Source organism: Schistocerca piceifrons, chromosome 4, assembly GCF_021461385.2.
Source record: "Schistocerca piceifrons isolate TAMUIC-IGC-003096 chromosome 4, iqSchPice1.1, whole genome shotgun sequence".
Lineage (NCBI taxonomy): Eukaryota > Metazoa > Arthropoda > Insecta > Orthoptera > Acrididae > Schistocerca > Schistocerca piceifrons.
Genome location: NC_060141.1, coordinates 617,873,817 through 617,887,429, shown reverse-complemented (window position 1 = coordinate 617,887,429; position 13,613 = coordinate 617,873,817). Strand labels below are relative to the sequence as shown.

The 13,613-nt window shown below is 42.7% G+C and overlaps 1 protein-coding gene across 8 annotated transcripts in view; it reads right to left on the bottom strand.

The window, feature by feature from the left end:
* Positions 1-13,613, bottom strand: part of LOC124795677 (MKRN2 opposite strand protein) — a 95,040-nt gene that overhangs the window by 44,747 nt on the left and 36,680 nt on the right. For all 8 annotated transcript variants that reach the window (XM_047259754.1, XM_047259751.1, XM_047259752.1 and 5 more), the window contains one exon: positions 6,745-6,909. In XM_047259754.1, the coding sequence (XP_047115710.1) occupies positions 6,745-6,875 (131 nt within the window). In that variant the 5' untranslated portion in view covers positions 6,876-6,909. The remainder of the gene's footprint in view (positions 1-6,744; positions 6,910-13,613) is intronic.

The following is a 13,613-nucleotide window of genomic DNA, read 5'->3' as shown; positions in this document are numbered from 1 at the left end:
TACAAAGACTCCTCTCTTGTATCAAAGATACCAAACCAACCATATCCTATACTGCCTGAAATCTGTGCCATCCCACTCCCACCACACACCTTGCTTGTCACCATTGATGATACCTCCTTCTACACCAACATCCCCCACGTATGTGGTCTGTCTGCTGCTGAACATTTCCTCGGTCAGCTCCCACCTGATTCCAGACCCATGGCATCCTTCCTTCTTACCTTAATCAACTTTATACTTACCAAAAACTACTTCATGTTTGAGGGGCAGACAAACAAACATATCAGGAGTATGGCCATGAGAACCAGGATGTCCCCTTCCTATGGCAATCTTTTCATGGTCACTTGGAGAGGGCTTTCCTGGGATCCATAAGTCTTCAGCCCCTGGTTTGGTTTAGATACACTGATGACATCTGTATCATATGAACTGATGCTGAGGCTGACCTGGAATCTCTGAATACTTTCTCCCAATTAAATTTCACATGGTCTTATTCTGAATCCCATGCCACTTTCCTCGACGTTGATCTCAGCCTCACCAAAGGCCAGCTAAACACTCCTGTCCACATTAAACCTACCAACAAAGAACAGTATTTACATTTTGACAGTTGCCAACATTTCCATGTCAAATACACTGCCTCACAAAGCCTCGGCAACTGAGGCAAACATATTTTTTCTGATGCAGACTCTTTACAGCAATATACCACCATTCCCACCTCAGCCTTCACTGTACATAGTTAACCCACCAAGTTCAAAATCAGATTTCCTGGGCCATCACATCCAATCCTGGTACTCCTGATCCCTCCAAAAAACAACTTTGGAGGACACCACTGGTGACTCAGTATTATCCTGGTCTGGAATCTATTAATCAGCTACTTCGACAGGGCCATGACTTCCTAAAATCATTCCCTGAATTGAGATTCATGCTGTCTGAGACTTTGCCCACCACACCTAGAACGGCTTTTCGCTGCCCTACCATCTACACAATATTCTTGTCAGACCCTATTCTCCTTCTGCACGCATCTCCCTACCCTATGGCTCTTACCCCTGTGACCATCTCCACTGCAAGACTTGCCCTTTGCATCCTCCTACCACCACCTATAGCAGTCCTGTAACTGGCAAAACATATACTATCAAAGGGAGAGCCACATATGAAGCGACACATGTCATATACCAGAATTTATGTAAACACTGTTCGGCCTTTTACATTGGCATGACTACCACCAAATTATCAATTAGGATGAATGGGCACAGGCAGAGGGTGTATACTGGCGAAACGCAATATACAGTTGCAGAGGATGCTCTACATCATGAAAGCTGTGATCTCAGTGCCTGTTTCACCACACGCGACATCTGGATTCTTCCCCCAGACACAAGTTTCTCAGAACTCTGCATGTGGGAACTAGCGCTACAACATGTCCTTGGTTCTCGCCACACACCTGGCCTTAATTTACGTTAATTTCTTCCGTCTCAGCATTTTTCCACAGTAACTACTCTTTTCTGCACTCCATTTTAGTTTTCTACATCTATCATTGTCTTAACTGTTTATTTTTCACCGCCCCCCTCCCACCTCCATTACGTACACTGAACCTAGCTTTTCACTCTCATTAACTCATGAATGATGTTTAAGCAGTAATCTCTGTCTTACATAAACACCAACTTTCAGCTTTAAGCTCTTAGGTTTTCAAATCTCGTCTGATGCAGTAAGTCTCCCCTCACCCGCTGTTCTGGGTGACTTCCCAATACCCACCCCTTTTCCTAGACTTCTCCAGTCCTTTTGCTTCACCACTCTTTCTTTCCCTTCAACCCCTCTGCCTGAAGAAGAAGCCACTAGCTCCAAAAGCTTGCCAATTACAACTGTCTTTTGCGTGTGTGTTCTGTCACCACTTAGCAAGTAGGTTTTTCATCTATCCAATTAAATTATCAAGTTATTTGTTTAATATTTATTCAGCTATCATAAATGTGCAGATTTGACAACTCAGTTCATTTAAATGTCAAAGGTTTTTCTTTCGTATATATCCAGATACCGTCTTCCCACCTTCCTCATTAATAGATACCTCATTTTTATGGAAGCCTTCATCACGAGCACCGATCCCCAATCAGATCCATCACAGACAGATACCCTCCACGCTGTTATCATCTGCCTTGGGCAAGATCAGTACTTGCATCTTAACATTTTCAATTTAAATCTCAAGTAATCTTAAATCTATCTGGTGCTCACCCTCATATATAAGAGAGGGTATCCAAAAAAAATCAGAACAACATTGCTGTAGGCAGAGCTTGTGTAGTACTCATTTCTGCCACAGCTCACTGTCAGTTTAGTGCTGCCTATGTTGCCAACCTACCTTGTTCTGTTCATCTGCAGTGATTGTTTTTGCTAGCACTGTTTTGTTCTTGTTTCGTTTCTTATGATGACAAGCTTAAGTGAACAATGCACAGCAGTGAAATGTTGTTTTCTACTTGGTAAAAATGCTCCCGAAACTGTTTTAACGTTGAAAAAGCTTATCAAGATCATGCTTTGGGAAAACCTCAGCTGTATGAGTAGTTTGCTTGATTTAAAAATTGTGACACGTCGCCTGATGACAAATCTCATTTTGGACATCCATCAACTATCTGAACCGACAAATATATTGCAAAAATTTGAGAGCTTATGCTCACAGAGCACCAATGGGCAATTGACCGACTGTCAGAGATTAGACTGCGCAACAGTGTTCTTCAAAAAGACGCAATTTGTGGTGGACTGGAGACTGGTTCTCCCAACCAATGCACCTGCGCGCACAGCCATCTATGTTAGGCACTTTTTGGCTAAAAATGACATGGTTCTGCTGCCCCACACACCTGACTTGCCTGACCTAGCTCAATGGGACTTTTTCTCATTTCAACATATGAAAATGGGCATAGAAGGTCACTGATTTGACAAAATTGAAGAAGTCAAGAAAAAAACTAGGGAGGAGCTGTCAACCATTTGTAAAGATGACCAAAAAATGTTTTGAACAGGGGAAGCACTGGTGGAATGCAGTTGTAATGCAGAGTATTTTGAAGTGGATAAAGTTGTTTTGAAAACAATTTGAAAATATAAGCTTTTAAAAAATAATTCCAGTTTTTTTTAGTAACCCCTTGTACTTGGTTTAATTGTTCACAGGTGACTGTTAAAATTGCTAGGATACCCCATGTGGACTGTGTTTGCACTCTACCCTTCATCTGATCTGGTAATTTTTCAACTGTCTGTTCTTACTACTTCAACAGATTAGAGACTCTAAGCTCAAAGATTATCTGAAGTGCAAAGAGTTTGTTAGACAGTTCTTGTTTTGTTGTCTACACTTCACATTTGATACAAGGAGGAATTCTTTCAGCAAAGCAACAGCTATAGTGGGCGCCAAATGCCTTGGATGCTAGATGCACAGTTATCTGGGGAAGCATGGGGAGAGCAGCAGTGGTGGTGGGCAAGGGGGAGGGGAGGGGGGCACTCAAGAGTACTGTAGGGGGAATGCCGTGTGCTGGAGTGGAGGTGCCATTCTAAACTGAAGCCTACGCTTACATCTTTTGTAAATATTAAGTGGGGCCCCTCCACGCCCATACTTGCATGGTGACCATTCAAAAAGATCTATTGTCACCTCTGCTTTCGTCAGTATCTAATAGGAATTCCTCTGAATATGCAGCAATTTATTTTCGTCTGGCTTGTTAACCAACTGTAACTTTCAGAGGAATGTCATGAATGGTGAATTTTGAGTAAAGTCTACACATTTCTAGGGCTGCTATGTCAAAATTTGCTTCTTTTGCCAAAATTTAGTGGAGTTCACACTGTCTCACCTCACTAACATATTGCGCAGACATAACTGCGAGAGAATTCTGAAAAAGCAGTTTATTAAGTGAGGAACTGAGAAAAAGTACTCAGTAGCTTATGAGAAAGCAAAAACATGTAATGCTTTCATATACACTACGTGATCAAAAGTATCCGGACACCTGGCTGAAAATGACTTACAAGTTCGTGGGCACTCCATCGGTAATGCTGGAATTCAATATCGCCTTGGCCCACCCTTAGCCTTGATGACAGCTTCCACTCTTGCAGGCATATGTCCAATCAGATGCTGGAAGGTTTCTTGGGGAATGGTAGCCAATTCTTCACAGAGTGCTGCATTGAGGAGTGATAATGATGTCAGTCGGTGAGGCCTGGCACAATGTCGGCATTCCAAAACATCCCAAAGGTATTCTATAGGATTCACGTCAGGACTCTGTGCAGGTCAGTCCATTACAGGGATGTTATTGTCGTGTAACCACTCCGCCACAGGTCGTACATTATGAACAGGTGCTCAATCGTGTTGAAAGATGTAATTGCCATCCCCGAATTGCTTTTCAACAGTGGGAAGCAAGACAGTACTTAAAATATCAATGTAGGCCTTTGCTGCGATAGTGCCATGCAAAACAACAAGGAGTGCAAGCGCCCTCCACAAAAAACACGGCCACACTGTAACACCACTGCCTCTGAATTTTACTGTTGGCACTACACATGCTGGTAGATGACATTCACCGGTCATTCGCCATACACACACCCGGCCATTGGACTGTCACATTGTGTACCACGATTTGGCACTGCACACAACGTTTTTCCACTGTTCAATTGTCTTAATGTTTACGCTCCTTACACCAAGCAAGGCATATTTTGACATTTACCGACATGATGTGTGGCTTATGAGCAGCCTCTCGACCATGAAATCTAAGTTTCCTGACTTTTTGCCTAACTGTCATAGTACTTGCAGTGGATCCTGATGCAGTTTGGAATTCCTGTGTGATGGTCTGGATAGATGTCTGCCTATTACACATTATGACCCTCTTCAACTGTTGGCGGTCTCTGTGAGTCAACAGACGATGTCGGCCTGTACGCTTTTGTGCTGTATGTGTCCCTTCACGTTTCCACTTCACTATCACATCTGAAACAGTGGACCTAGGGATATTCTCGGATACAGACGCATGACACAAGTGACACCCAATCACCTGACAATGTTCAAAGTCCGTGAGTTTCGCGGAGCGCCCCTTTCTGCTCTCTCACGATGTGTAATGACTACTGAGGTCGCTGATATGGAGTACCTGGCAGGAGGTGGCAGCACAATGCACCTAATATGAAAAACGTATGTTTTTGGGGGTGTCTGTATACTTTTGATTACATAGTAAATGTTGTTCCAAAACCAATAGCATTTCTTATTTCACCAGCTATCGATGGCCTTAAATAACTACATTCTTTCATCGAAAAAGTCTGTAGTGATTGGAATAACACAGCAGATAATGAAGTATTACATAATAATGATATGGTAAAATTCTCTCCTCTTTGAATGCTATCATTTTTCAAAATCTCATTTCGATATCTCAAACTGCTTATGAAATATGAGGAGTGTTGTGGATATTTCACTCTGTCTTTATCTCTGGCATGGTTTGACCACAAATGAGTGTGTTATATCAGACCAATTTTCTCAATGTTGGTGACAGATACATACTTCTACCCAAGTCTAAAGAAAAATTCAATATGTTAGCTAAAATTCATACGCAACAACAAATGCAAAATCATAGCAAACTCTATTTTTCACTTAACACTTTTCCAAATTTCGCGCATTGTCTTACTTTTCACGTAAATATCACAATAACTATGGTCATTAATGAAATGATGGGCACAGCAGCATGAACCTGATATATGTAGCTATAATAAATAAAGCGACATTGATTTTTTTACGTATAGTTTCAATAAAATCAATTGAGAAAGATTGCATGGTGTGCGCCTCAATTCTGTCATCGCTGACCAGCCGAAAGGTGGAAGATGCTTAGCCAAAAGGTGGAAGATGCTTATCGGCCTACCCTTCCAAACAAATGAATGAACTCGCCCAGCACTTTGGACAACAACTGGTCATTGCGCATCGGTCACCGTATCCTAAGTGAGCTATACCAATGATTTTTCTACATGGATAAACATTGTCCTGCAAAATGATGAGAATGTCACACACGAAATGTTGCCGCTTCTTTCTCTAAGCTGTTCATTTTTTGAACATAGCCTGCGATCAGTTTAGAGAAAGAAGAGACAAAACTTTCTGTAGGACTTGCCCATCATTTTGCAGGACAATGCTCAGATACACATGGCACGAGCTGTGACTTATTTGTTCGATTGATGGGGCTGGGAAGTATTGTATTACCCAGTACATTCCCTGGACTTCAATTTGTGTCCTAATATGACGGAAGCACTTGGTGTCATCCGCTTCAGAACTGTTGCAGAGATCTGTCTGCAACAGATTGCTCCTCTCAAACTATCAACACAACTGATGCTGCTAAGGGTATCCAACAACTTTTACATCAGTGGTAACAGGCTATACACAATGCCAGTAACGACTCTGAAGGACAGTAAAACTTTGAAGCTTGTATCTATTTTGTAAAAATTGTAAGTAGATAGTTGCCACTATTAAGGTTCCAACCCTCGTCATTAACATTCATATATGCCACTGGAAAATTGTTTGTATGTCCTATTGAAGACACCATAATTTCTAAAATATTTGCCACATGAAAAGAATGAAATTTGATAAGGCAAGACCACAACTACATGGAAAATTTCAAAGTTTAAAACAAAGAAGACAGAGGTGAATATTTATTTTCTGTATTAATGATGTTGCAGTCTAACACATTAGGTGTCTCAAGCTTACTAAATGGGTCAATACAGACAAAAATTAAGTAAAAGCAAGAAAATTATTTAATGTATGCTGATAATATCTCTTACCTGAATGGAGGAAGAGGAAGTACAGTATTTGTCATAGGACTTAGACACACAGGACATTTTTCTGGTAATTCGAAACAAAATACTTTAGAATCACAGTGTTGAAAACAAATAATACCAGGGTCAGTATCCATGAATCACAGACTTACAGTCACAACTTGTCCCTACCTGAAAAGAACAGCCATAGATATATCTCAAATGTGTATTACACAAGTTTGAAAATGCAAATAATCTTCACACATAAGAAATAATACACAGGGAGAGAGGACAGATTTTCTCTCTCTGTTTGTTAAAGACAGCAAAGGCACAGAACTACAGTGTCAATATTCTAATGGGTGTATGTAGCATTAAATTGTAGTTCAACACTAACATTACAACACAACAAAATGTACAGAGAAAATATGTGCACATTACCTGATTTTTATTACAATGTTATAGATATTCCGGCAAAAATGAAATAGAAATGCCTTTCTCAAACTAATCTGCTTTTTGAGGGATATTTGACATTCCCTGTACACTGAATTTGGTGCAAACAATTACACTAGTCTGCATTTTAAAACTTTTTGTCAGATGATTTGTAGAAAGTAGGTGTTCTTGAATCAATTTTTTATGCGGATTCTAGAAATGACGTCAATTTTTGTCTGTCACATCAGGTTTTTACGCAAATTAAGAGGTAATAGTTTGATGATTTTAACTTCTGAACCCCAAATATATTCAACACTATTTCACACAAGGTGATTTTTTAATCTCCACGACTATCTAGTATAAAAACAAGAAGTCAACAGTGTTCCATTAATTTTTAAACTTTCTTTTCTCGATCTTCCTTTCAGATCCTTGCATATGATGAGTGTCATTCTTCAACATCCAACAGTAGTCGGCCATCATAGTTGCATGCCAGTTCCCCTGGCACCTCAACTCCATCGCCGTAATTTCTTGGTGAAAATGTTTACCCTGCTCTTCACTATAATGTCCCAAATTTTCCAGAAAGTAGTCAATATGCGAGTGTAGAAAGCGAACTTTCACACTCATGTTACAACCCACCTTCTTGAAATTTTGCAACAGCTTTTCAGCAATGGCCTTGTATTTGTGACTATGTTATTCTTAAGAAAGTTCTTAGTAACAGATCGGAAGGTGATCCATGCGTCTTTTTCCCTCTTCATCATTGTCTTATCTAAATCATCAATTTCTTTATTTAAGGATCAACAAAAATTTCAGATTTCAACTTGTCTTGTGTGACAAAGGAAAATTTCTTGGAAAGGCACTAGATGCAGGGCCCATCCTGTAGTAGAGCCTTTAGAAATTGCTTTATCAAGCCCAGTTTTACGTGTAGTGGTGGAAACAAGGATCCCCCTCCCCCACAAGCAGCTCGTGCAGAATGTTTTTAGTTCCAAGCACAAAACTTCTCCACTCTGGCCAAACTCTCACACTCCAATGTCTTTGCCTTGCTCAACTATTCCCTTTGCATATGCAGCAAGGTACTTTTGTAAACTTGGCTCGCTGTGCTAACAGTATTCCAATAACTTTGAAGTCACTGCAGATAAGTCATTTGTGTTCCTCATGTTGGGTACTTGTTAAGAGTATCTTCACATTCTCATACATAGCTTTCACTTGAACTGAACGGGCCACAGGAATGGACATATACTCAATCCCATTATGCAGTAACACACTTTCAGCCTCCTGGTTGATGAATCTAGAAAAAGTCTCCATAGAGTAGGATCATGTTCAGCGTCACAGAACTGCATTAACTTATTTATATTATTGCAGTAACCCAAGGTCTGTATCTTGGGTAGTGCGTTCCTGGTTTTCCTGGTTCCAGAGAATTCTTACTTTTTAACCGGGAGCCACTTAGCTGTGCAGATTCCTTAGGCAAATTCAAATCTGATATGAGATGATAACAGGTGTGCAATAAACAATGTTTGAGTTGTGCAATGAAGTTGCATTCAGGCTGATAGATATCATTATCGTCTTTGGTAATGGCATCAACTTCAACTTCATTTTCATCATCTCCTCATGCATTCTCTAGAACAGATAGAGGAAGAGGAGCAATCAGTTCTTCTCCATGTGCAACTGGCCTAATGGTTAAATCAATGACTGGATGCACAATTTGTTTCTTATTTTTCAAATTGCACTCCTGAACATTAACTAAGCAGAAGTAATCACAAACAGCATTCATGTTTTCTTTCCTTTTGTCCACAATCTTAACCTGTCAGCACAACAGCGGCAAACTGTCAAACCCTTCTACTGGTTATCAAGTTTCATTTTAAAATAAGCATGGTAAGCTTTTTTCATGAAGTCTGTGATAACCATTCTCTGCACAGGAGCTGTATAATTTCCACAAGTGTTCACACACTTGTGTGTTGACACTGTAGTAACTACAAACAACAGGTGAACTGTTCTATTAATACTGTCTTAAATATGCAGTAGAATTGCAATATAGCAGTGGTAATGCAAGCCTGTGAGATAAACAACACTTTCAAGGTCACACAGTATCAGATAGCATTAATAAGTGCAACAGCCTACAGGTATACAGGGCCGCATTGAGGAACTTCCCTGCAACAATACATATAACCTACTGGCATACCAATACATTTTTGAAGTCAAATTGCAGCAATACTGTATGTGACACGAAAAAATTGAAAACAGATTTCAAATCAGCATAAAAAGTTGAGGCAGTATCACATATTAGTTTTGTTGTCTGATACAATGCAGACTAGTAGTATTCATGACTGACTAAATTAATTACATAAAGCTTCATGTGCAAAATCATACAAGCTTCAAAATATAATTACTTAAAGCTTGAAAAATCACATGAGCTGGAAACAAAATTACAAACAGATGGAGAAAGAATGCTCTTGCATACCAATGTATTTTGTTTCACTTAAATTTAATGTTTAGTTGTGTTCACCGTCATAACAAAATAGTTCATGAACTCTGCCAACCTGGAACAAATTAAGGAGCAAGGTTCCGCCTGTCACTTGCCATCACAGAGTAATAGTAATAGAGGAGAGACGCCACTTTAAATACCTTGGTTCACCAGGCTTTGAGTAGTAGTACCTTATGAGAATCCTTTGCCAGGGTTACAGTAACCCATCAACAGCAACAAAGGCAGATTTATAATATGGTGGTTACTACACTGGTGTGCACTAGTTTATAAAAAAAAAGTAACTTTTGCTTTACATGTTTCTGACAAGTAATATAGCTTGATGAAATTTGGACCACACATAGAAAGAACTGCTACAGTATAATACAGAAGGTAACTGACAGAAAAACATGATCTGAACAGAAATGACACTTTTATACAAAAACAATAATTACACTTAAGTAATTGTGATTTATGATGGTCCCCTCGACATTACAAAAAGCAAGGCATGCATAGTGTGTGTGTGTGTGTGTGTGTGTGTGTGTGTGTGTGTGTGTGTGTGCGCGCGCGCACTTCGCGGATGGCACTGTATGCTCTGCAATGTATTACCATGCTGGCCACAAGATTGGCATGGAGTTCTTGTGGTAGGGTATTCTATTATTCCACCAGTACAATTGACAACTGCTGCGTGATCCTACTGATAGGATGTGGCAGTCAATGGGCTGTGTGTCATGCATTGCTGGGAGGAACGTGACGGAAGCAGGAATGGTTGATACATGGGTGACTGCAGTGTGATAACAAGAAAGAGTGAGCTACATATGAGGCAGGATGTAACGTAAAACTGTCATGGTCAGTGCCTTGATCATGGATAAAATTTGTCAGGCTAAATAAAAGGTCTGCAACCAAAAATTAGACACATTAACTCACTGGTAACATTTTCTCCTTGAGCCGCTTGTATTCTGAACTTTTCAAGATTGCATGCTACAAGAAGAAATGAAGTAGTACATACATTCCTCAGATGTCTGATATAGCTGTACAATTTCTTTAGAGCAAGCCCATAAAAATGGAGAGCATTACTAAAACACACTGGAGGTCGATCTCCTCGCTGACTGTCTGAAACAGGATGGAGTGCAAGAACTGAGGCAGTGAAGCCTATAGCATAAAAACAAACAGAAGTAGCAGAAGCTTTACAATACACAAAAAGTCAATGTAGTTTGTCTCACGATTGGATAGTAGGAGTGAACAGACTTGTAGCGACGCTGCCGCACGCTAATTCAAGCTTGCCGGTGTGTGTGTGTGTGTGTGTGTGTGTGTGTGTGTGTGTGTGTGTGTGTGTGTGCTGTGCGCGTGTGTCAGTGCAGTGTTATGCGGTCATAATTACTGTACACGAGGTCAGTGTAGTTCTGCGCCCAGCCTCTAGAGGCGCTGTGTTTTCTAGCTTATATATATTTTTTTTAACTCCGTCTTCAGGTCACAAGTGGCCCACCGGGACCATCCGACCACCGTGTCATCCTTAGATGAGGATGCGGATAGGAGGGGCGTGTGGTCAGCACAGCGTTCTCCCGGTCGTTATGATGGTTTTCTTTGACCAGAGCCGCTACTATTCGGTCGAGTAGCTCCTCAATTGGCATCACGAGGCTGAGTGCACCCCGAAAAATGGCAACAGCGCATGGCGGCTGGATGGTCACCCATCCAAGCGCCGGCCATGCCCGACAGTGCCTCACTTCGGTGATCTCACGGGAACCGGTGTATCCACTGCGGCTAGGCCGTTGCCCAGCTTTTATATACGTTCTGTTTATATTATTATTATTCCTTGTTTTTTGAGTTAGGTTGTAGTTCCGTGCCTCCTGGCTTGTGTGGACGAGTACTGTTTCTCTCCTAACTACGGAAGTTTTCCGAGGATTAAGGATCCTTCTGTAAAGGCCGGAAGCAAAATTTTGTAACTCCGATCGGTCCATGCATGCCGGGCATCATCAGACACGCGCTCGCAATAAAGTTATTGTTGCTCATCTGAAGGTTTTCATTCTTCTGAATCATGTTAAGCAAAGGTCGGACAGCCACCAGTTTAGCTGAACCTGACAAGTGGTGACCCCGACGTGATTCAAGCAGAGACCGACGTGATTGAGAAGAAGCAGCCATGAGCTACGTAAGTAACGAGCACATAATGACCGAACAGCAGGCAGTCTCCAGGATTGCAGTCCGTTTGCCGCCGTTCTGACCCGACAACCCGGTACTCTGGTTCGCGCAGGCAGAGGCAAGTTTTAGCTGCGCTGGGATAACGGTCGAAGCAACTAAATTTGCGCTGATTGTGAGCCAACTCGAGCAACGTTATGCAGCCGAGGTGCAGGACATAATCACAGCACCGCCCGAGGCTGGAGGTTATGCCAGGCATCAGCGTTGATTCGACGGGTGGCCGCGTCACAAGAGGACCGGATACGTCCGGTTCTGACACAGGAAGAAATTGGCGACAGGAAGCCTTCTCAATACCTGAGACATCTATGCAGTAAAGTCGACACCGTTACTGTGCCAGACAGTCTGCTCAGAACGCTGTGGAGCAGTAGGTTGCCGCAGCAAATAAAAGCCATAATCGCCTCACAAACGGACATGCCGCTGGATGACGTGGCGCAGCTAGCAGACCGGATTCAGGACGCAATCACACCGGCTCAGGTCAGCCCAGTCGCGGCGTTGGACAAAAGTGCAAACAGTACCGCGTCTGTAGCACGGGCTGACCATGATTCACTCGCGGCCAAGGTTGAGGTCAGTGCGCTGCTGGCACGTGACGACGACAACAATAGAAGAAGCCGATACAGATGGCGGCGTTCGAGAAGCAGATCTTCCGGCGGTACTACCACTCTGCAAGGGGAGCTACCGTTGTGCTGGTACCACCGATGATTCGGCAATCAGGCAAGAAAGTGCACATTGCCATGCGCGCACCCAAACGCCACTGGCAGTCGACAATAGGCGCAACCGACTGCCAGTTATCCTCCAAGCGCCTGTTCGTTACCGATAGGAGTTCCGGCGTAAAGTTTTTAATTGACACTGGGTCGGACCTGAGTATCATACCACGAACAGCCATACATCGTTGCCGGCCGCCAACTGCCTTCCGTCTGACGCCTGCCAACAATTCTTCCATTGCAACATATGGCACACAGAGGATGGAGCTTTATCTCGGCCTACGTCGCACGTACGAGTGGAATTTTACACTGGCTGACGTCACGGAGGCGATCGTCGGGGCTGACCTCCTGGCGCACTACCACCTGCTGCCGGACGTCACGAACACACACTTGGTAGACAGCGTCACTGGCTTAGCAGTCACGGGATTCCGTCGCAACACCGCAACGCACAGTGCCAAGTTGGTCAATGCTATGGAGGGTGAGTACACTGAATTACTGCTTAACTATCCGAACTTGACCAGGCCGCCCGGCGCTCCCAGGTTCATACCACATGACACGGTGCATCACATTCAAATGACTGATGGTCCCCCAGTAGCATGCCGACCTAGGCGTCTCGCTCCGGACCGACTGAAGATACTGAATGCAGAATTCGACGCCATGATTCGTGAGGGCATAATGCGGCCATCTAAGAGCCCGTGGTCCTCCGCATTACATCTTGTTCCGAAGAAGGGTGGAGCTTGGCGCCCATGCGTTGACTACCGTGTGCTTAACGCGCGAACAGTGCCAGACAGATATCCTGTTCCGTTACTGAGGGATTATAATCACGCTTTACATGGTGCCACGGTGTTTACAGTTCTGGACTGCGCTAAAGCGTATACACAGATTCCGGTGGCCAATGACGACATTCCAAAGACTGCAATAATAACGCCTTTCGGTTTATTTGAAAGCAAATTTATGACTTTCGGTTTACGCAATGCCGCTCAGACCTGGCAAAGGTTTATGGACTCGGTTCTCCAGGGGCTGCCGTTCTGTTTGGCCTACCTGGATGATGTGTTAGTGTTCTCTGCTGACCATGAACAACACCGACAACATCTGCAAGAGATTTTCGAGCGATTGGA